Genomic DNA, 24,584 nt, shown 5'->3' with positions numbered 1-24,584 from the left:
ACAAGCATGTATTCTGCCAAAAGTGCATTAATTTAGTATCCCACATCTACATTCACACTGTTTGAATAGATTGTAACTCTCTTCATTCCACGCTTTCATTAAAGAATCATCCACCTGAAGATGCAGAGAACTGGCAGGGGGAACATGGGCACGGAACATTTTATCGGCCTCGCTTCATTATGTTATTCTTGAAACATCAAAAGAATGTACGTACATCAAATCACCAGCCAAAATCCCTCTCACAATGCCAAACAGACAAGTTTTAAAGGAATAATTAGCCTACACATTATGTGAGTCAAGTAGTACCAAGGTATATTGTTTATTACAGATCATACTATTGTCAGTTATTAGACACATACGCATAGTAATAATAAGTAATAATGATCATTTTGATGGCAGACTAAAATCAACAAGGGTAATTGTATTGAATAACTCAATAACTGTTCCCATAAGGCTAATTAAAACAGGCGTTCATAATGAACTGTTCTCACATAACCATTACAATAACCATTACAATAGAATGAGTTTGCAGCCAATTGTGTCTCAGCAGCAGTGCTTTATTGTAGTGCTGCATGGCAAGCTGATAGCAGCTGCCTGATAAAGCACAGCATTAAAGAGCATTAAAATAGAATAACAAATTTAAATAGAATAGTGAGAAAACCAGCAGTCGATAGACTTGCCTTGCAAATACTAACAACATAAAAACAATACAGTTTCTAATGAGGTGGTTTGAATAATGCCATTGTCATCCTCTGTCATTAAAACCTGTTTTATTAACAAAACAAAAACAACAATGCAGCAATGCATTCCCATATAGAAGTGTACTGCAATTTTTACCAAAGATATTTACAAAACATCAATGCTACTGTCATGCTTGTATGTGTGTGTGTGTGTGTGTGTGTGTGTGTGTGTGTGTGTATGTGTGTGTGTGTGTGTGCTCTCGCACTCTTGCTCTGCTTAACAGCAGCTGAAAGAAAAATCTCCATGAAATGTGCATCTCTTAGGTTAATGGGATTTAAGTGCCACATCAAAGAAGATAATTTCCTGTTTAAATCTGAAACATATTCTCCATAACAAATGAGAAAACATGTGTTATCCTGTGTTTAATGGACTACCTGCTGAGGATATCATCCTGCACAAGGGTTGAGTTCAATGGATTGCTTTAATTGCCTCCACTGTTTCTGCAATGGCATTGTCATATCATCCTCGAATTAAAATTTGCAGTGCAATTGTGCAGATCCCATTATAAAAGGGTTCTGCTGAGTTAATATGCTATTCACGACACAGGCATAGACACCAGAACTTCTGATGCTAATTGGTAACCTTTATTTTTTGACCATTTTAACCCATTGGCTACTTTATCTGTGCCATCTCCAAAAGAAAGATTATTTTGGGGTGGTGTGGACTAGATAATTACATATCACCATTGTGAATAAAAATGAGTCCTGAAGTTCTTTGCACCATGGAAGGAGCTGAAAGACTGAATTTAACACCAATTAATGCAACATCAGAAGTTGAAAGTCCCTTTGAACCCAGTGGCAAATTTGCAGTTTCGATGGAGTATCCTCTATGCCCTGACAGAAAAATCTTAGCTGAATATAAAATATAAATGCACTCTTTTCTATTTTCTTGCATTGTGTATTGCATTGATAGTTAAATACTATATTAGACAAACCAGTTAGTTATGCATGCTTCAACATTATTTCTTTGAATGCTCTTCACAGATTTCATGGAGAACAAAATCCTCCAATTAATGATATTCTTGTGAGTCAGCAGTCAGTGTGTCAAAAAGAGAACAATGAAATTCCACTCTTGTTAGTGAGCAGATGTATATAAATAAATATGGACACAGATCCATGTGTCCATAAGCATCTGACTGTCTCATCTGAGTTTGGTGGACTGTGAATGGTACAAATGGTGTGATAGTGGAAACCTGCTGGGGCTCTCTTCCTGTCCCCAACTGAAGGACTTGTCCTCGTGCTGCCCTTCCCTCCTTAATGATCCTAATTCCCAACCCAAGTAGTTCTCATTTGCCACACTTGAGTAATATATGCTTCTGACTCTCCCTGGGGCTGGAATGGCTACCATGTTGGAGGACAGCTGAACCTAGAATTTAAACACTCTACTGCTACCCCACATTTTAACTGGGGGATACAATTTAAGTGACACTGACACCACTATAAACACTGTTTGGTCAGTAATTAATATGTATACATATTCAAGTTTGATGCATTGATGCTTGTTTGGTGTATTGATGCATGATGTTGGATTAATCGTATGGTCATTAGGTCTGTGAGCATGAATGTTTGGGTCTGTGCAGAAGTATGTGCGTAAATCTGCGCAGCCATGCTCACTTGCATGGATACAAGACAGGGGGCAGACAGCAGGCTAACTCAACAGGGGTGATCATCTCTCATTACCCATGGTCCCTTGGTGTCCCTCTATATGACAGGGGATGCTCTGGAGTCGTATTCTTCCCAGGGGCAGATGGAATGAAGCCAGTCACTCGTTATATTACCGACCAGCTCTTCTTCCAGGGCACTCATGCACAGAACATCCATCATCAGAGAGGTGTCGCATCTAAATCACAGCAGTGTGCCCCTGACTTGTCTGGACATTTATATATGATTATAACTCTTTGTTACAAATCCCATCTGATATCCATATACCACCAATTGAACTATAAAATCATTAAACAGAGATTGCTACTGTATTGTTCAGTGTGCATATCATGTATCAATAAAAAAAAAAAAAAAAACGAGCTGGCTGTCAATGTTCATTTTGTAATTTTGATTAAGCCTAATGTAATTAGCCTATTATAAGCCTAACTGGGCAAATTATCTTAATAAAACAAGCACCTCCAATTGTGGATAGCATTGTGATATTTTTGTTGTTGTTCAACAGCAGTTATTATCAGAGAAGGCGATAGTCAGAATATAAAAAATACACTGACCCACATTTCCATCCGGCATACTGTGGTTTTTTCCCTGGTTTATAAAATAAATGGTACAGCAGTTTGTTCTCAGTTTAGTGTTGTAAGACATCCCTGTGCCCTGAGGCTACATTTATCACCAGTGGGGTTATTACCATTATTAGAACATTTAGAGCTGGTCCCTGTGGCCCAAGTTGCTGATTACATGAAAACATCTCTCTAATAACCTTAACAAGAATAATGCTCTAGGAGGACACCCACTGGTCCCTGTGGGAAAAAAGGTAACAGAGTGCTGTGGGGAACCCTTCTCAAAGTCACCCTTGCTTGCTTTTTCTTTCCCTGGCAAAAAATCCTGTTAGCCTACTACATGTCAGTGTGCAAAGTTTAAGCTCCGTTTCTGGGACCTTAACCCATACAAAATTCAGAGCAGAAGTGTTAATTCATGATTCAAGTGGCCAGGTTTAAGATGAATCACAACACTAGCATTTGACCACACTACATTGAGACATACTGCACATTGATAAACGCTGCAATATATTTATACAGAACTAGTGTGGGTAAAAAAAACACAAAAATACACAAAATACACAAAAATGAATAAAAATGTGGTTGTACACTGTTAAATTAAAAATATTGTGCTAATAATTACACACATTAACCTCCTTCCTTTAGGTAGGCCTACGGATGGTTGATTTTTCTCTCAGAATGAGCACAGAAGCATGCTCATTAATGATCTTAACAGCTTTATAACATGTTTTAACATTATTTCTGTTCGTAATAGATTGAAGAAACACACACAAGAAAACAAAAGGATTACCATAGAACAGAGCTATAACTGATTTCCGTGCACCGTCGCCATCTAAAGGACGGTTAAAAAAATGAAGTTGATGGTGACGTCAAATTTAATGTGACTGTGTGTCGTCATGTGCAGTTGAAAGTCAGTTCTTCATCGGAAAACTAGCAGAGCGGTTTAGAATACCGGCAAGTAGTTAGTGGATAATCATAGAGTTGATTTGTGTATTGACGCGTATTGAGAGAAAAAGGGCAATGGCTTCATTATTTAAGAAGAAAACAGTTGATGGTAAGTATGCAATCCTAACTTTCTGTGTTGGCAGAATATTGTGTAGGCTACTGCCAAGCTACAGCATCAGTTGAAGTCCTGGAGAATACCCAGGTTGTTTACAGTAAGTGTGCATAGCGTGCTTGAATGTTCTTTTTTCTGTTCCCCCTGCATAGTTTTCTTTTGTGAAAATCGAATTAAATGTTGGCTAATTTAGAAATGGACTCCTATGAAGCATGCAATGTGAATTAATGGTTATCATATTGGGAATACATTCCCATTTATTTAATTGCCATATTGCCACAGAAAAAAACAATGGCTGGAAATAATGATTAAAACTGTTGTAGAAAATGGAAGGGGGGGGGGAGTTAACGTTAGTGGTATAAAGCACAGGCGTGGGTTCTCCAGTAGGGGCAGACAATAAGGCAGTTGATTGGTGAGATTGATCAGGTACCATGACCTGTTTTGGTTTGAAAAGTAAGGGTCAACAATGTCTCAACAGCTGACTGATTTCTTTGTAACTGTATGCATGTGAAATGTTGTTTCACATGCATACAGTAAACAACCAATTTTCATGGAAGTGACAGATAGAAGTGTACTTATCAAAACTGCAAGTAAAACTATTGTGCTATGTAGTTTTTTTTGTTTGTTCTTCTTCATCATTACAACCATTGCCCACAGCCTTAAAGCCCCCTATTCACAGTGACTGAGTGAATGAGAATGAAACAGAGATGTTGCACATATGACTATATGTTAGTTTATCAATTGCCAATCTTTCACAGTTTTTAAAAAAAAAATCTTATCTATGTAAATCTATTGTCGTTACCTTGTGAGCTGTCCTGATGCCCCACTATCTGCAGCAACTGTAGCCAAGGGTTAGTTGGCATAGCACAACATATAAATTGAATGCCACATAACTGAAATTAGAAAGGTGTTAACACCGTGTTTGAATCCAGTCCAGTAACACAGGAGTCGTTGGACAGAGTAGCAGAATCATGGTAGACATCCATAGTTCACACCCATTTGCACATACAGTAGATGGAAATAGAAATCGTATTTTTCTTCCTCCAACTTTACAGTATTTGTCAGTAGAAACCTTTAATGATTAAAATCATTTGAGACAGGATAGTAACTTAGTAAAACATAAGCTAAATTTTATAAAAAATCAGGCCATTGATTGAGTATTCCCAACTTACGTGTTACCTGTGTAGTGTTCTCCAGCATTTTGTAGTGTCTTGAAAAAGTAGGTGTTAGAAATAACCCAGTGGTGGTATTCCAAAGTATCCCTTGATTTTACATGGGATGGCACAGTTCACTGAGTTTTGTTAGCCGTATCCCTCCCTCTATGAACACGTAGTTGAAGACGTCAGGCTACGTATGTACAACGTAGAGTTCTGTAAGGATGTTTGGGTGGGGACAAGACACTATGTACAAAATGCAAAGTTTTCAGTCAAATATTTGCTTCTTCAGTAAAAAAAAAATTAGTTCCAATATTCTTTCAGTGTTCTTCAGTGTTCAATTAAATATATGAATTACAATGTAAGACTTATAACAACAATTTAAAATTATATTTTTACCTTACAAATTTTTATTTAAAATATTGAGTTTTCCTTTCTTCTCAGTTCTTTGTCTACTTTGTATTTATTTTTTACGTGCCAGTTTGTTTTCACATATATATTTTCGTCAATATGAAAAAGCACTTTGGGGAAACAATGAAGGCATAGGCCTACTATATAGTTTTCCCAAAATCTTTCTAAAATATTACATTGCCCATTCAAGCAGTCAGTGTGATGGCTTTTTTGATTTTGATACAGGCCTGAGAGCAGGGAGATACTGAGAGGGAGACTGGAGCTCTGGTCTGCTTGGTCTCCCTCGTGTGGGCACTTTTGCCTTTCATGAGGAGAAGCTGTGCACCGCAGGCTGGTTTTAAGTTAGAGTGTGTCCAGCCTCCGAGTACCATCGGTGCTCTGGGATACCCCCACACCCATGTGTGTGTGTATGTGTGTGTGTGTGTGTGTGTCTGTGTCATTCATATCATCTACATTAAATGTGTGGGTGAGTTTTCTCAGCCTTGCCTCCAGACAAATCCATTCCCCACTGCCCACCCCCACCCACCCAATCTCATAAAGATAGTGTGTATCTCAAGGCAATATTCAGGATGTTAATGGGTTGTGTGTATCAGAGGACTTTTTGTTGGAGTGGGATTAGAGTTGGTACAACTGAGAGAGTGAGTATCCTTTGTGGTTTTATTCTCCAAGTGATCAGAAAGAATAATAATATGATATGCCTGTCTTTCTCTCTGTCCATGATGTTGCTAAAAGCATTTAATTTGAATTAAGCTCATGATCATTATACTCAGCAGCTGCTGAACTGCCTGGGTCGTTGTAGTTTTAAACTCTACTTAGAACAAAGACTTATTCTACATAAAACTAATTTCTCCAGAAATTAGCTCATGTCCATGTTGGAGTGAGCACTGTGAACCCTGACAAATCTGCATGTTTCATATCCTGGCTATTCTGACATGCTGGCTTTGTACACCATTTTAAGGGTTTGTTGTAGGTCAGTGCCCTTGCATGCTGGTTAATGTTTCCTCAGTTAGCTAGCGGCTATCAATCTGTTCACATATGGGCTTCAGCACAGAGGCCCATGGGAGAGGTGACAGCCTCTGAAGATCAGCAGAAGATCAACTGATCTCTGATAGACTGAATGTGATAGGGAAAGCCTAAATAATGGTTGTTTCCAAACTCTTGTTCTCCTCAGATATCATTAAGGAACAAGGCAAAGAGCTGAGAGGTACCCAGAGACAAATCACTCGAGACCGAGCAGCTTTGGAGAAGCAGGAGAAGCAAATGGTGAGGAAGAAATGCTTTGATGAGCTACGCCACTGTACTCACACATATGTCCCCCTCTTACACACGTAAAGTCATCAGAATTCTAAACCCCACGAGGTGGTCAGCATCCTTTGTATGTAAAGTGTTACATGAAATAGATTCATGGATAGCAAACAACCTTTTGTGTCCAGCCTTATTGTTGGTGTTAAACAGGGTTAAATGTGGAAATTAGGTTTAGTCAGATAAAGATGTGTATCAGTGGAGTCACTCAATCCATCTATTTTTCATGCTAATAATAGCAAAAGGAATGTGTGGCTCTTCATGTGCTAAAGTGCAGATAAATGCAGCATGCATATAATTACCTCTCCGGGGATCTCCGAAGCCCTCCCGCCATAAACCATCTTTTAATTAATCTACTTTTTGGGCTTTGTTCTTGGTCTGAAGAAGTCCCATGCTGGAAATGACCTATATTGAAAGTTAACACACATGCGGCTTAGTTTGTAAGTCCTTCAGTGTGGTTTGTTTCCTTTGTTGACCCCCCCGGCTTTGATTCTTCTTTTAAAAGCAGGGGGAGGTTGATGAGCTATAATTCATCACAAGTCATTTGGTTCCACCTCATTTTAAGTGCACTCAGGCACAGTGTGCTGAAGTGGTATATTGATTACACCTCTTACTTTAGTGTATTTGCACCATTTACGCATTCTTTCACAATACTAGCCCTAACTCCATAAGCACAGTTTGTAAGTACAGTGTGTTTTTCTATCATTTACATAATCATATGTTTATTCTATAATTTATACAATTATACATAAAGACAGATATATGCTTGTGTGCTATATAAATTATAATACATGTGGACTAGTTATACTTGTCAAACATTTTTTTTGGGCATTAACTTTATAACATATATAACAATTTCTCAAAAATCTCAGAAGTGATTCCTCTTGTGAAGATCTCTTGTCTTTTCTTCACAACTTCATGAGCACTCCATTAGTCTCCAGACAGGATCCATGTCCATCTCTCAGACATTTATCTCTCCTTGGCGCTCCACTTTCCCCAGCATTTGACAAACCCATAAACCATTCCAAAACTCAAAAGCCAGCAAGCCCCTGTCTCTCACTGAGCACTGAATTAGGACATCTTTCTAATAATGCAGACAGAAAGAAAAATACACCTGAACTCATCTCCTCTTTTGTCTTCTTTTAAAACTTGTGATGGAACAAGATTAATCTCTTGTTTTCCTGAGTGAAGTAGGGCAATGCTGAGCATCTCTGTCGCTAATGCTTTGTTTTCTGCTTAGCCAGCAGATGTGATTTTAAACAGTAGCAGCAGCGGCAGCACCTGCTTTACGAGTGCCATCACTGTACAAGCCAAGGGCTCGGCCCCATTTAGCTCATCAGCGGGAATAGGTCTGTCAGTGATGGCCTGTCAGTGTCTCCATGCTCAAGAGACATCCTCTTCAGCAAACACTGATGAACAAACATGCCTTGCATTCTTGGTTATGAGCCTCACTAATAGCTGTTGGAACAGCCACTGCTGCCACCATTCTATGCCGACATCTGCCAGTGAGCCCATAAGCAAATAGGTAGTGCTTATCTGGCATCTCATTTTGTCTGCGTTTATAGTTATGACAACTGTCTGCACATCAGCATAGCTTGAGGTTCAAGCACCTGCCCGTTTAAAAGCTGGCTTCCCCATATCACAAGAATCTTCTCAGAGAACACTACAATAAGATAAGATAAGATAAGACTTTATTGATCCCACAGCTGGGAAATGTACTTGTCACAACAGCCCAGTAGTATATAAATAAAAGAGTAAGAAAGTTGTATACAGTATGCCCAATGAATTACTCTTCAGACATAAAAAAGCTTTTAATGTTTGCGTTTGAAGTTGAGTTCAGTAATGATGTGAGTAGAGTATTGTGCTCTAAATGTGAAGCACCACTGAAAGTGGAGCAGGGCAGATGAAATGCTGTTAGGCTTGCTGCTGCCGTATAGCCTGGCCTCGGACACCTAGGTTTTCTTTCAGGGAGATCTAGTCTGGAACACCATAGTTCATAACCGTTTCAGGGTTTTTAAAGTTTAGGCAAAGTAGGAAGTAATGTTAGGAATCTCTGATCAATGTGATCGGTAAGGCTGGACCAATGATTCAAAGTTAGTGCCCGCCATGATCAAAGTGTTGGAAATGTTTCCCAATCGAGAGTCACCAGACTCTATTCACTTTCCCCAGCATTTGACAAACCCATAAACCATTCCAAAACTCAAAAGCCAGCAAGCCCCTGTCTCTCACTGAGCACTGAATTAGGACATCTTTCTAATAATGCAGACAGAAAGAAAAATACACCTGAACTCATCTCCGCTTTTGTCTTCTTTTAAAACTCGTGATGGAACAAGATTAATCTCTTGTTTTCCTGAGTGAAGTAGGGCAATGCTGAGCATCTCTGTCGCTAATGCTTTGTTTTCTGCTTAGCCAGCAGATGCTGGACCAATGATTCAAAGTTAGTGCCCGTCATGATGCAAGTGTTGGAAATGTTTCCCAATCGAGAGTCACCAGACTCTATTCATTTTGTGAATTAGTTTGGATTTTTTCAGGCTAGCTGCCTTATAGTCCCAAGGGAGAGATTTGGAAATGCATAGACACACACACACACACACACACACACACACACACACACACACCACACACACACACACACACACACACACACACACACAAACACACACACACAGACATATGGATTCTCAAATGAATGTATATATTTCAGTGCTTATTCATGGAAGGTTCCCCAAGGCAGAAAAGGGGGTGTTGTTTTCATTCAATTACAAATGTAAATAAGCACAGACTGCTCTGGCCCCTCACTGGTGAGCTGATGTCATATGCCACTGTCCTGTGTGGTCACTCACAGTGATGGACTTTGACCCAGTTACAGATCTGCAAAGGAAAAGGTTATGTATTAGCATTAGTGAAATGTTAGAACTTGTTATTAGAACTACATGTACTCTGTACTATGAAATACTCTTTTGTTCTCTTCTGAGGTAATGACACCATGTGTTGTCCCTTTTTTGAACAGGAAATGGAAATAAAAAAGATGGCCAAGACAGGTAACAGGGAAGCTTGCAAGATCCTTGCTAAGCAGTTGGTCCAGCTGAGGAAGCAGAAGAACCGCACGTATGCTGTAAGCTCCAAGGTTACCTCTATGTCCACCCAAACCAAAGTGATGAACTCTCAGATGAAGATGGCAGGAGCCATGTCCACCTCAGCAAAAGTGAGAAGCACATCTGGTATTTGATATAATATATGTGTACTGCCTCCACTCTGAGGAGCACATCAGGTATTTTATATAAGATCTGTTTATTGCCTCCATTCTGAGGAGCAGATACATGTGTTAGACTGCACAGTGTAATCAGAGACTTGTCCAGTCAGCAGAAAACACTGTATTATTCCAATTACAGTTGTTGAACATGCAAGGATTTTAAAAGTGGGTATCCATTCAATCTTTATACTGGTTAATTTGAAACCTCACCCTCTGCATGTATAATACTAGTCCCTCTGTCTGTCTCTGTTTAGTCTGATTTTCTGTACTTGGTTTCAGTTGGTCTACATCTATGAACAATACAACTCCTCACTGAGCTCAGTACATCAAAATAATTCCTAATTAGGGATACAATACTTTGTTTAAGCAAAATCTGTATTCTCTAAGTGGTAGCAGTGTGGTTGGTAAGGAGACATTGTAAGGCTAGGGTTGTGCTATTTACAGTGTTGCTAGTATACATTGGCCAATTTCATACACATAGCCTTTTGTGTTACAAATCATAGAATATTTGTGTTAATTACATTGCTTAGGAGTATTGGTGTGTCAATGTCTCTGTACTCTGTCAAATTTGAGTTTTCATGAAGTAACAAAATATGGTCATACTGTATACAAATGTTCTTTTCACAAGTTCCTGTATGAGACACATATGGCATTGCCATCTTCTGTGTTGTATGAGCACCATAAAGCCTGAAGTCAGACATTAGAGTGAAGGACAGGGGCAATGCTCCACTCTGCCCATATGCTCTCTCCTCCTGCAATAGGCCTCGCCATACAGCCAAAGGGGCAATAGCAGCAGAGTTTTGGTGGCAGGCACTTGTGTAGTGTACTAAACAACGGTCTTATATATGAACAGATCCCTCTGCAGGCACACCAGGTTGGTAAAAGCCAGATTAGTAAAATATGCAAATGAACACTAATTGAATTCAGTCTCTGGCTGCTCGTTTATGCCCCCCTTTCATCAGCCCTCCCTCTCTCCCTAGGATGGTGTGTGTGTGTGTGTGTGTGTGTGTGTGTATGTGTGTGTGTGTGTGTGTGTGAGAGAGAGAGAGAGAGAGAGAGAGAGAGAGAGAGAGAGATAAAGTACAAGTGTTTGTTGTCTGTGTCTGCAGTAGTTCAGCTCTAGCAAAAGTAGGCCATGTTTACATTATCACATCCAGTCATGCTTTGTAGGTGCAGTAGAAAGGAGGATGGTATTAGAATTTTCTACTGTCTGTTACTCACTGTCCTGGGAGCTGGTGTCAGCCACAGCTGTTTCAGAGTGCAGTAAATAAGAAATGGGGTTTAATGAGGCCATGGTAGAGAGAGAGAGAGAGAAAAGAGAGAGAGATCATGTTGGGTTGTACAAAGAAATATTGCTTTCTGTTCTCTGTTCTCCTCTGTAGTGTTGAGGTAGTGCCACTCACTGACATAATGAGACATACTTGGTAAGATTCATAGTGGTACGCAAATGAATTCCCACTACTTATTGGATTTATTTACAGCATGTGTACTTTTTATCTGTGTGGGCCGTCTTTTCTCTGAAATCACAGAAATTATGTGATTCATTTTTATTCCTAAGACCATGCAGACAGTAAATAAGAAGATGGACCCACAAAATACATTAAAGACTATGCTGGACTTCCAGAAGGAGAACTTGAAAATGGGAATGACAGAGGACATGAGTAAGTGTCCTTCTACACTTGAATCATAAACCTCCTGGCTTAGCCAGCAGTTACTGTATGTAGGGTACAAAATTATATGTCTAAGGTATTTCTACTCCACAGTTAACAACACATTGGATGAGATATTTGAGGAATCAGGAGATGAAGAAGAATCGCAAGATATTGTGACGCAAGTTCTGGATGAGATTGGAATTGAGATCTCAGGAAAAGTGAGTTTCTTCCATTTTATACCTGTTTATCTGTATTTATTTATTTCGAGTTTGTCTTTTTGTATGTCTTGTGTAAGCTAATTGGCCTTTTGGTTACTCTGTTGGCAGTAAGGAAATAATGTCTTTCTTTATCTTTGATGTAAACACTCCTCTTACCCCAGCTTCAATGTTTGCTGGTGTTGCTACTGCTGTCAGTGTTGCTTTAGTTCTAACTTTAGCACTGCCACCACTGTTCTTTCTTACTACATTGTGAAATGAGCGCTTTGCTGCAACGTCATTATACTCCACACTCACACACTATCATCTACACTGTTCACTGAATATCCGAGTAAACTTTCAATTGACCAGGACTTCCGGTCTGTAGTCTCATTTTTGAGCCAGCATATCCTTCCATCTTCACTATCATCATCAATCACCTGATTCACAGTGCACTCAGCTCAGTGAAAATGTCCAAAACTGTGTCCTTTTCTTCCCGAGTGTAATAGTTGTGTGTTGGGGAAACCAAATGTATAAAAAAAAACTGGGTTGCTTGCATTGTGTAAATAAACAATGGTGCAATCAGTAAAACAATGAACAATAAACAATCAGTGTCTCTGATGCTGTTTTGCAGATGTCAAGAGTTCCAGCAGTAGGCAAGTCCCCCCTTCATTCATCCAAGACAAAAACTAGCACCACCATTTCAGATGATGAGATTGAGAGGCAGCTCAAAGCCCTCGGGATGGACTGACCGTCTCCTGAAACCCTCAGCTGGTGCATAATCTGCAAACTCATGAGTGCTTCTACAGCCAGCCCTGAGGGCTACCTGAAGTGAAGTGAGCTGGGCATAGAGATTGAGATGAGGAGGTTGGATGTGGGTGGTAATGAACTGATGAAAAAAACTCACACTCTTCAAAGCTGAAACAGATGTCTGATGCTTTGTAGACTAGAGGGTTGAGTGTGATGGGGTTCTCCTGTGTGGGTCTGTTTGCCTGGAAGTGGCAGATTGAGAGGCTCTGATAGTTAGGTCAACAAACAATATGCTGCTCACTCTCTGCAAATTAATATTGGTAATTGTTTGGAAAACATGGTTCTATGACACCATGGTTCTATGGACTGAGGATGTGACTTACATTTTAAATGCACAGTTCCTTACAATCCCAGAAAAAGAAAGAAATTATGTTTTACCTCACCAAATATGTTTAGCTATCTTGTGGTTATTTTAGGATGGTACAATGTCTTTCATAGCTGCATACAAGCATGGGCTTCTGTAGGATGTAGAGGTCTTTCTACTGGTAGAATTGACAGTATTTGTGCATTAACATCTTTATTTTTTGTCTTTATAGGTATCTCACTGTGAGTATTAATCTTTGTTATGCTTGATAGGGATTCCTTAAACACTTTAAATTACATGATCAAAATAGATTTTAAAAACTTGTTTCCCTCCTGTCATCTAAAGAAAATATTTGAATGAGAATAAAAATGATGAACTCATGAAAAAAATGTTGAACTGAAACAAAATTCTGTGACTGGAAATAGCAGCAGGGTGTGGCCTTGAACTAATGTGAGAACTACTTACTGCCATGCTGATGCCTGTGCATGTCAACCTTAACACAGAACATCTGATCATTGTAAAAGTCTAGCTAATGGTAATTCTGAGGGTTTTTGAAGTACATGGACTATACACATGGCAATTAATAGGATAGGTCAAGAGGGCAATTTTACATTGGTTGAAAGGTTGTGGCCCTTGCATAAGAAATCAAAGCGTAATTTCTGTTCAGCACTTCTCTGAAAAAGCCATCTGTAGACAGAACATCTTCAGTGTTGAAGCAAAGCCTTGTTACATAACACCTATAGATAAGTAGCCTGTAAACCAAACTCATTCACGAAGTTAATAGAGTCTCACTGACAATTGTGAAACTTTTCCAACACTTTCATGGTGACAGGCGTAGACATATAGCGTTAACTTTGAAATCATTGGTCCAGCCTAATCAATCACATTGATCAGGGATTCCTGCTGACGATACTTCCTACTTCGCCTAAACTTTACAAACTGACAATAAACAGCATTGACAGTCAGTAAACAATATATGTGAGCCTACCTTTGCTGTACATACATTTACTCATTCTTCTAACTGCAATTTTTGATGGTTGCAGGCGCCGATACTACCGTTTGCCACAACTACTTTTGATTTCGAAATTATAGCGTCATCCCCTCTCATTTCTAATTAGGCAGATAATCTGCCGACTGATGGAAACGCTAGTGAACTACTGTATGGTATTCCCTGAAAGTAAATCTAGGTTGGCGTGGCAAGGCTAATAGATAAGCACTGTTTTTTGGGAAGACACTGTTGAAGTGTTGTGAATATATGAGGGATGGTGATCATTATGGCGAAAATAAAGTAATACATGAGACTAAATGAGAATACTCTTGCATCGGTGTGACTTGATCTGTCTGCTCATTTCCTCTTACTGGAAAAAAAGCAATATACTGCACTTATGTTAATTTCATGTCTTGTCTTGTAACTTGATATCTCTGCAATTTTAAATGTTGGAAATTTGATAACATGTTATGTTCATATGGTTTCAAGATCTACAGTATGTGTATATATATTAATGTATAGTTTGTTTGGCTTTTTACCTAATAAAGCAATTTGCCTAACTTGGTACCTTTGAGACATTTTGATTATACATTATCTCCAATTAACTGTAAGGTTAATTTGAATTAGCCTATATTTGCAGACTTAATTGAGTTAAGCAGTGATTTATTGCTTAATCACCTTAAAGAATTACCGATTGAGCTGAGTATGAACTTATTGAACCTCTTACTCATAATGGCTCGTAGAATGCATTTCAATCTCCGCTCACTCTCTCAGCAATGAATTGGCATTGCCATCACTATCAGTCATGCCAATGGAATGTTGAATGTTTCTGAATGGACACACTTGGCAATGGTCTTTCTTTGTTGCTTGAAACTTTACTCTGACCATAACAAAATGTGTTATGTTCAATCTGAATCAAGAACATTTCTTGGTCATATTTTCAGTTATGCTACCTTTTCATTCATTTTAAGTTCCTCTTAGGCAGCTTTTAAATTTTCATCACATCAGAATTGATAATGAAAGAAAACATTATTTCTATGAGACCTTTAATGAGCCCACAAGTACCTCAATAAATCTAAAATATTTGAATTTTAAACAGTTCCAATGAGGAATAGTCTTGGACCAAATAATTTCCTTCTGCTGCATGTGCAGAAAAAACTCATATAACATCTCTTGTAAGAAAAGCTGTGTTTTTCCATAAAAGTTCACAGCCTAACTACCTATCATGTTTTGTTTCTGAGGTTGACTTTAATGTATCACATCATTGTATATTTATGGTGTTATTAAAGGGTCTTTCCAGAGGATGATCTGTGTTGGTAGGCTATACTAGTGGGTTCTGCTGACAGAATCCATAATACTGTTGATACAACCCACATATCTTTCTCACATGTAGGATAACATCCCATGGTGAAGTTGTACATCGAGAATATAGACTTTAGTGCTTCATTGTCAACAAGACATATAGATGTGTTACATAAAGCCAAGACAGCTGTCCTGGGCCAACCCAGGCACCTGAATGAGTAAATTATCTTGGAGATCATGCACTATAGGGACATCTTATACTCCATTGTGTATGCAGCTTACTGTATTAGGGTGAAAGCTCTTGTGAAATATGGGGGTAAATCCTGCTGAGGGCTTCCTTCATCCAAGAAATATTTTATGGATGTTTTAATAATGAATCTGTTATATTATTCTATTATTATTGGATACATTTAATCATTTATTGTAATGATATTCTATGATTGTTCTATTAGGTCTATCAATTAACTATACATTCTGTACAGTATTCTGTGAATGTTTGGTTGATGAGGAAGATAATACCTCCATTAAATAGTAATACATCCTGTTCATTCAGAATTGAAAATGTGACACAACAAAGACGCAATGTCTTTTATGAATGTGTTTAATCATAATACATACTGTATCATGATGATACAGGTAAAAGAGATGCATAGAAATGCCATTTGTTTTAAAATCACATTATTATAACTATTTTCATTATATTAATAGCATAAATTATCAAATATATTATTTGAAATATACCAACCCTCCATTATTATGAAGGTAAGGTGAAATGTACAGTAATACCATAATTAATGACAGTGAGTGGTGATTGTGTAAACATGTAATTAGTTTGAGAACACTTTGGATCAAATATAATCTGGGGCACAATGTTTTTGTCAAAATAAGCAGTACTCAGGTATCAACTGAAGTTAAGTCTTTCACTGTATATGTCCAGCATCCAAATGAAGCATGAAACACATAGGCCTACATTACGATTTATAATCCACCATTGTAGTTTACTCACATTAGGTCAGAGCTAAACATATTTTTCCACTGCTCTGAGACAAAAATTCCTGAGGTTTATTTTCTGTATGTCATTGCAAAATCTCCATGGAAGAGTTACACATGATATCTACCTACAGGAGGGAACCTCTTTAGAAAAGAAAGAGCTGTGGTGCAGGTTGGTTTTGACACGCTTCTCCCGCTGCCTGCGATTGCAGAACCACACGCGCACTACCTCTTTCTCCAGGTGCAGCCCTTCCGCCATGCGGACTATCTCCTGCGAGGATGGCTTGCTCTTCTCCACAAAATTTCTCTCCAGGGCCTCTTTTGCCCCCATACTGTGAAGAGAAAAGATATGAATGTGCTGACATGCAAAAGGATAGAAGATGAAAGGTCTTCCCAGCAGTGTGTTTACCTGATGGTTGTTCTCCGCTTCCGCTTTCTCTCGTGCATGCCCATTTTCTCATTAAATAGAGCTGTACAGGCGGCAACAATTCAGATTAGCATTCATATGGCCTAAGGTTAGAGAGGCTTAGCATTCCTATACATTATTACTGATTATCCATTAGAAGAGTCAGTTTCCTCTATAATGGGACGGCAGCAAATTATAATGATGCAAATTATAAGATGCATGGTCAGGTCAATCCTATATGTATTTACATGACTTGTGCCATTGCACACGCTCACAGGGTTTGATTTTGTTTGTCCACTCACCTCCAGCCTGTTCGGCCTCCTCCAGCCACTTGGCCAGGATGGATTTCAGCTTACAAGCATTTTTGAAGCTGAGCTGAAGGTTCTCAAAACGGCAGATAGTGGTCTGGCTGAACTCTGACCCATGGACAGCAGCTAGCGCCTCACCCACATTGGTCTGAGTGTATCCTGCCAGATGACATTGTAAGAACCCTGTCAGTGTAATCTATGAGGGTGAATGATCGCCTACATATATTGACAAAAATGAATAATGACGGAAATTAGACCTTCCTCCTTTCCAGCTATATCAGATCCCAGTTTATTTCACAACAACGTCTGGCACCCAGTGACACTAGCAGTGCAAGTGGATGTATTTCCTATGTTGTTCAATTCGCTTTATTGAACCATGTGCATACATGGAAATATTGTTATATGTATTGAGAACATACCCAGCTTGATCCTGCGCAGTTTGAAATCATTAGCAAACTTCTCCAGCTCCCGAATCTGGGGTGAGTCCATGTCAGGGGGTTCCTCTGGGGGTCGGCTCTTCCTGCGGAGCTCCTGTTTGATGTCGCCCAGGCTGGGCTCCTCCGTCAGAAGGCCCTGGGGCAGCGGGGTGAAACTGTGGCTCAGCGCACATGACCCACCTCCCAGGCTGTGCTCTGGGAACTTGTACAGGCATGGGGCCAAGCTGCCTTTTGAAACACATTCAGACACATTTCAAGAAATATTCCAGGGCAACACCATCCGACCTGATGCCCTTCTGGTCCTGCAGAGCTGGAGTTAGAACACAAGCCCAAGGAATCCCAGCACACCACATTATTCAGCACAGGAAAAGGGGTATTGCTACTGTATTGCCCTAAAGCATAAACTCTGTAGTGGGTACACCGACAGATCAAAATGTAGGCATGAGTGTGGTCTACTAAGGCAACCCATACAGTAAGTGAACAATGCAATGCAACGTTACACATGTAGGAGCCACAATCAGTGTAATGGAAACACTACCCCCTAGTGGTTGGTTTGGGACATCAATGCAAAAGACAAACTATATTGTGATGTACCAGACATTTCATTTTATATGTGAATATGTGTTTTGTTTTACAAATCAAGACTTGAAATAAGTTGCATGGACACCCATCGACACCAATTCTCCTTGGTTTGGCCCTTTGTGTGACAACAGTCAAGGTTTTATTGTAATGAGCTCATTTAGGCTACATTCACACTTCATTTAGGCTTTCATTGAATCACGTTTTAAATAATTGACATAGTTATCTACTCAGCAGAGCATTCTGGATATAGGTGAATAGTATTGTGTGCTATGAGGTGGATCAGGTGGACTCACACTGCTGAGCGAATTGGCCTTCAGGGATTTATACACAGGATTTACGGATACACAAGCCATCAGTTACCTGCAGAATGCTCATCATTCACACATGGACATTCACACATTGCCCTCACAATTCTGGGTGTGAGGTGAATGGTCTCTGTCATGATAGTACAGTTGAGTGATTTACCCCCTGCAAACACTGGGGGGAAGCATGGCAACAAGAATCGCCTTACCACTCCTTAAACAAAGCCATTCTGCACATCATTGCTTAGCACCAGGTTGTGATACAAATCTGTAGTACGTCAGTTTCCATGATTAATGTGTTACTTTTTAACCCATTTTTTAGAATCTAAACAATGCAAAGGAACACACACTGATAAAATGCTTCCCATGTGCCTATAGTCTTCAGAAGCAGGCTGAGTTGTCATTATTCTGAGGGATTTTCAATAGAAAGCCTACATTGTTTTTAGTAGGCTATCTTATGGAAAACACAACTTCTTTTCTTTTACTGCTTTGTCTGAAATTCTAAACACTACATAAGCCACTGCAGAAAACATCAGTGCAAACAGTGGCATCTAGTGGTTATACCTGGTAATGTGTTGGCTCCGTTGACCATGTTGGGATGGGGCATGCTACAAGTCTGTAGGATGCGAGTCTGTGAAATGCTAGCAGAGAGCATCTCCTGTGCTGTGAGGAGAGGAAGAAGCCACTGTAACTTTAGACAGAGAAGAACACACATCCCACCCCTTAACAGCCCTCTCTCATTCCCTCCCTTCTGACTTCACAGAGGCCTGAGTCACCAGCAGTCAGTAATGAAAGGCCAAGAAGCCCTACTCAATGAAACTGTGCTGTGTGCGTACACACTGGGTCCTCACCTGCCATCATCCCGTATGTCGTCTGCTGGTTGCTATAGTGACAAGGAGGCATGGGATAGTGCAGGCCAGCTGATGTGTTGCCAAGGGCAGAGGTGGACAGGTGCATGTGAGACCGCTTGGACGACTGGACCAGAGACAAACCGGAGGACACTTCAAAGAGAATTGACCCATCAGAACACACCATTAGAGGAGAAAGAACAGATCACCAGACAGTGATAGATTTCACAGAAGTTGTATTTCCAGATCAGTGAAATTAATGTTAACAACATTACAAATTGCTTAGACGGATGACACTGACAAATGCACATAATCAAAGGACACCTGTAAAATACAGTAGGACATGACAAGATGATGTTTTCACACCATACTATGAAATTAACAATATATATATACAATTAACAGAAATATATATAATAATTAACAGAAATGAGATAAATCCTCAAGCCGAGACCTCATAATGTCACAGAACTCGGCTGAAGATCCAGTGCATTGCTGGTTTGCTGGCTAACTGGCCAGGCTTGATTTACTTCGAGAGAACATTTTGCAACCCCATGAGTGCTAACACTAACAAAGTTGTTTTTCCTTTCCTGAAACTCAACTTTTAAAAAGCACCACTCACTTTTGTTGTTCCCTATATGGATCTCTACCATTACTGAGGCCTCTCCATTCACATGGTTTAGTTTAGAATACTTCAAATGCGCTGAAACAACTTACAGCCTACAACCTCAGCTTTATATAAATATATACCATGTTTTTCCATTGTGAAAATTGTGAATCATGGTTGTGCTACAATGTTAGAATAGTTCCATTCAGATACTTGACTTCAGGCAACAAATTAAACTAACAAACAATTAAAATAGACAGTCTCATCGAGTGAGTCATAATTGTATCAGATGCAAAGATGCTGTTGTAGCCCACCCACGACCCCTTGGTTTGCTCTGCTTCATGAGTGTGAGAAAACAATGGGCAACTGTTTGCAGTCCAGTATTTCCAACTCTAGTCCTGTATTGTGATTGTTTTAGCCCATTAAAGGAACACAATTTAAGTTGGTATGGTTTTAAGGTATGATAAATATGTTTTGTATAGATAACTAGACTTTCTATCATTCTCAAATTCATTTTGATAGTATACAGTAGATAAACACAAACTAGTGGCCAGTTAGTCACTATGTAGTTTTCTGCTCAGGTACCCCATGGAATACAAGAAAAGTATTTACAATACAACATTGGTAAATTTACACACAAGGCTAGCTAGCTTGGTTCGCTCACATTTTAGGCTACATGAGACTGATTCAAATAAATGTCTTTGCCAGTTTGTTTAAACCTCACAGACAACAAGCTCAGGAAACTGAAATAAACATCTGTTCCATTTCAAAGACTTGCAAAATATTTATGTGTATTTGTGGCAGCTTACATTTATGTTTAATTTATGTTATACATGATATTTATTCATTTACCAGATGCTTTTATACAAAGCAACTTACAAAAATGAGGAATAACAATCAAGCTACAATGCAGAGGAGACCCATTAACAATTCACTACATCAACTTCTAGAGGATGAGAGTGCAGAAGTTTTACGTTTTAAGGCTAAACATAGCATAAAGAAAGCATCATTCACCTTTAAAAAACCCCCACATAATTTCATTGTTGTAAGTATAAGTAAAAGCCCAATGTGATCATGTAAAAGGTGTGTAGTCATTATGCTTTTAAGCAATCAGCACACACAGAGACCTCATTAGCCCTGTCTGGGGCTTTCTCCAGCAGTGCGCTACTGTACAAATGGCAGTGACATCAACATTTGTTGCAGGAGACACAAGCTAATAGGCTACCGAGGACTCGGGGGAGCTTTGCCCCATGGGGGTTTGGGTCTTGTAGGAAGAGCCAGCAGGGGCATAATCAAACATATCACAGTCATCCACATACTCTGCAAACCCATTACATTTCCCAGATACATGTCCATCCACAGCCCCTCTGTCACTTTAACTGTTCCCTGTCTCCCACCCACCCCCAATGCTGCCTCTTTCCAGCTGTCAGAAGCCCTCAGGGAGAAACCACTTCACAGATAACTGCTTGGCTCCTAGTGCTAGAAATGTTCACAGTTCATTTATAACAATCTCCTTGGCCTTCTTCCCACTCACACTCAAAGGTGCTGCAGAGCATTAATTGGGCAAATGTGGCTTTCTCCCTCACAAACAGAACCAAGTAAGACCGCACTGAACAAATAATTTTTTGCAAAAATATGAAATAAAGTTATATATATATATATATATATATATATATATACATTTATATACAGTATGTTATTCTAGAAATAAAAAGTTTGACAAATATTGTATTAAAAAATGTATTATTTGTAAGATAGGATTGGAGATGGTAGCTGTTTAGGAGTTTATCTAGGAAGGGTTTCTGAATCACAGAGTGGAACAGAGGCCAAATCTCCTGTACCTGAGCCAGTGGCACTACGTTGTGAAGCATGGGCTTACCTGCAGACACCATGTTGCTGGCGTGGCTGCTTACGGGCAGGCATTCCCCTGTGCTGGCGTGGTGCATTAGCAGTGGCAAGGCAGGGGAGTCTCCTGCAAGTGTGGTGAACGAGTCCGCGGCACTGAATGTCTGGCATGTCATCCTGGAGTCCAACTCTTCTTCTGCGCTCCGACCCTGATTGGTACCTCACCTTCCTCACTGCAGCAGAGGATACGAGCTGGCGAGGCTGAGCACACCTGTGGGAGGCGCACACTGTCGTGTGCAGGTATTTATATCAATCCCAGCAGTCCCCCTCATCCATGTTAATGCCTCCTGTATCCCCAGGCTGTTACCACCCTAGAGCTGGACTAAAGGGGTAATTTGGGAAAAGAAAGGACGAAACCTGACACTTGTTCCCCTGTGTTTGACTTTTCATTTCTTTCACAGACACACTACTACTGGCTGGACTAGGCCACTCGGATTGTTTACAGATGGAGCCCATAATGTGGCTAAACATATACAGTACACAGCAGAACATTATTTATATATAAAAAAACAAACATCCCTGAAGCAAAACATTTCTTTGGATACATAGGTGTCTTACTGTGCCAACAATGAAACAGCATACAGTCAGACAAGAATTAACAAGGTCTTTTTGTTTACAAATATCAGGGTTTTTCTTGCATCAAATAGTAAGTCACTTATGTGATTTTGATAACACAATATTGTTTATACAATGATGTAAAAAAAACATGATGAAAATAGATGCCATAGTGGTGCCTATTTCATGCTGGATTTTTTAATTGAGTTTTTCTCAAAAGTGCACTTGGACCTTGTTAATTCTTAGTTAACGATATGCCAAAGATGAAACTAACCTGAAAATGAACACAAGGACATTGGATCAAAGTACACAATATGGATAAATATAGTCATCAATATGATGTACACAGGAGGAAACTATGGTAATTATTGAGTTTGAGTGAAAGCCTTGGGTATCAGCTAAGGTGACCTTATGACACCAGAGCAACTGTTCTAGCACAGAGAACCATCTGGTCAGGAAGGATTAAGTTGTACATGGCCTGTATTATGTTAGTCTGTTTGTTTACATGAGTTAAAGACAGACGTTTTAGCCAAACCTGAACAGTTAATCTTTATGTTAGGCAGTTGGTCAATTGCTATGGCTTTCATCAGCCTGGTCAATATAGGTGGGAGGCAGGTGAGGGTCCTCAACGCATGTAAATGAATCCCCTCAAAGCCTCCTAATGCTACATGAGAACCAGGCCTTTGGGCCACTTCTTTTTCAAAAACACAGTGTATATACATAGATTGAAACCTCAGTTGACTGCAATTAATTGGCTGTTTCAATTCAATTTGTAATATACCCTGATTCCTGCACATTGGTACTCAGTGGTATCGCATTATGCCAATGTCATAGATTAAGTGTATAATGGAAGTATTTAGCAGCTTGGCATGACAACACAAAAATAAATCCTAAAAATAAATGATTTACAGTGCTATAATCTGCAATACTTCTGAAGGATAGGGAGTAGAAACATAAGCACCTTAAACCTCCCATGGATGAGTTGATTATGAAAAAATACCCTTTGAAAAAGCCTCTACACCTTTGACACTCCTGCCAAATGCATGTACACACATACACACTCATGGGATGGGATCAAGGTGGACTGTGAAGGCAAGCATTTGCAAACAGTAGGGGAACAAAAAGGGGATAGAGCTGGCTGATTTAGGAAAGTAAGGGTGACGATTATTACATCTCTCAAGCAAATCCCTCAACACTGAACCTCTTTGGTCAGCCAGTGTAACCAGGCACGACCACACAAAGCCACTGAACTTAATTAGCGTGAGGAGCATGAGCTGCGACACAGCTCTCACCCCCTGCACCTGCCCTGCCTCTGTCTCCACTCAGGCCCGATGTGCAGTCACAGCTCCAGGCCTTGATCCCACAGAGGAGTGGGAACTCAGTCAATGCAAGTTTTCTCACAGGTATCATATCAAACTAGCAGGTAGCAGCACATGTGCATGGCATAGTAAGTGCAGTGACCTTGTAGCTTGTGTACATGTACACGTTAGTATGTGTGTGTGTGTGTGTGTGTGTGTGTGTGCACGTGTGCGTGCATGTATGTTTCTTTGTTTGTGTGCCTGTTTCTCTCTCTCTCTCTTTCTGAAAACATAGCTGGCCTCAGCTGCCATAGATTTATTCCTTAGTGAACTGAAAACTCTGTCACAGGTCCATAGATGACGTAAGTGTCTGAGACTAATGATAATAAAGACATTTAATAAATCACTTGTCCATTATAAATGTCACCTGAAATACAGGGGAAGATGTAATGGTCTATCCAGATTTATTATCTTAATTCATTATACAAACATGGGGCTCAGTGTACTGATGCATATCAAGAGTAGCTTATATTCGATTCCTAAAACATCTGTCCCACAGGGATGGATGATTCAGATATCACTGAATAAACAGGTGAAGCAGTGGCAATGAAGGTAATTTCATCAGCATATTCAGCATCTGTCCACATCATGAAAGGTTAGCTGGGATATACTGAGAAGACAGAACCTCTCATCTGGCAAACATGGGATTCCAACCCCCTTACAAATAACAACAACCCCCCTTACTCATACAAATGTTCTGTCAACAATTTGTCCTGGTTTTTTTATTGTCATTCCATTTGCATAGATTACTGATAACTTTTTTACATTTTCAGTGATTATTTTGCTCATTGTGTATGTTATTGAATCCATTATGCATTTACCTCAGAGAATTTACCTCAATCTAAGAGTGATAAATTGCACAGTGAAAGAAATACAGAGAAATGGCCAACTATTTAACCA

General features: G+C 39.6%; 2 protein-coding genes across 3 annotated transcripts; one reads left to right on the top strand and one right to left on the bottom strand.

The window, feature by feature from the left end:
* The first annotated feature begins 3,881 nt into the window (after positions 1-3,881).
* On the top strand, positions 3,882-14,515 carry chmp2ba (charged multivesicular body protein 2Ba). 2 transcript variants are annotated; one of them, XR_006026698.1, is made up of 7 exons: positions 3,889-4,013; positions 6,753-6,844; positions 9,894-10,088; positions 11,695-11,797; positions 11,900-12,006; positions 12,617-12,818; positions 13,329-14,515. XR_006026698.1 is itself a non-coding variant. In XM_042079871.1 (6 exons), the coding sequence occupies exons 1-6, from the start codon at positions 3,980-3,982 to the stop codon at positions 12,731-12,733; spliced, it is 648 nt and encodes a 215-aa protein (XP_041935805.1). In that variant the 5' UTR covers positions 3,882-3,979; the 3' UTR covers positions 12,734-14,515. The 2 variants fall into 2 exon arrangements, 1 of the variants encoding a protein (XP_041935805.1); XM_042079871.1 differs by having other exon boundaries at positions 3,882-4,013; positions 12,617-14,515.
* Positions 14,516-16,500: 1,985 nt separating this feature from the next.
* pou1f1 (POU class 1 homeobox 1) lies at positions 16,501-21,887 on the bottom strand. The gene is made up of 7 exons (XM_042079859.1): positions 21,746-21,887; positions 19,263-19,412; positions 18,976-19,074; positions 17,510-17,755; positions 17,085-17,249; positions 16,786-16,846; positions 16,501-16,708 (listed from the first exon to the last, which is right to left on the bottom strand). The coding sequence occupies exons 1-7, from the start codon at positions 21,885-21,887 to the stop codon at positions 16,501-16,503; spliced, it is 1,071 nt and encodes a 356-aa protein (XP_041935793.1).
* Positions 21,888-24,584: the final 2,697 nt, after the last annotated feature.

This window comes from Alosa sapidissima, chromosome 2 (genome assembly GCF_018492685.1).
Source record: "Alosa sapidissima isolate fAloSap1 chromosome 2, fAloSap1.pri, whole genome shotgun sequence".
Taxonomy (NCBI): Eukaryota; Metazoa; Chordata; class Actinopteri; order Clupeiformes; family Clupeidae; genus Alosa; species Alosa sapidissima.
Note: the sequence above shows the minus strand (reverse complement) of the source record. Positions and strands in the feature narration are given on the sequence as shown.

Coding starts and splice junctions, on each gene's coding strand:
- chmp2ba (XM_042079871.1), top strand. CDS start 3,980: ATGGCTTCATTATTTAAGAAGAAAACAGTTGATG. Junction 4,014..6,752: donor TAAGAAGAAAACAGTTGATG/GTAAGTATGCAA, acceptor TGTTCTCCTCAG/ATATCATTAAGGAACAAGGC. Junction 6,845..9,893: donor AGAAGCAGGAGAAGCAAATG/GTGAGGAAGAAA, acceptor TTTTTTGAACAG/GAAATGGAAATAAAAAAGAT.
- pou1f1 (XM_042079859.1), bottom strand. CDS start 21,887: ATGACATGCCAGACATTCAGTGCCGCGGACTCGTTCACCACACTTGCA. Junction 19,075..19,262: donor GACATACGGGATGATGGCAG/GTGAGGACCCAG, acceptor CTCTCCTCACAG/CACAGGAGATGCTCTCTGCT. Junction 16,847..17,084: donor GGAGGCCGAACAGGCTGGAG/GTGAGTGGACAA, acceptor CCGCCTGTACAG/CTCTATTTAATGAGAAAATG.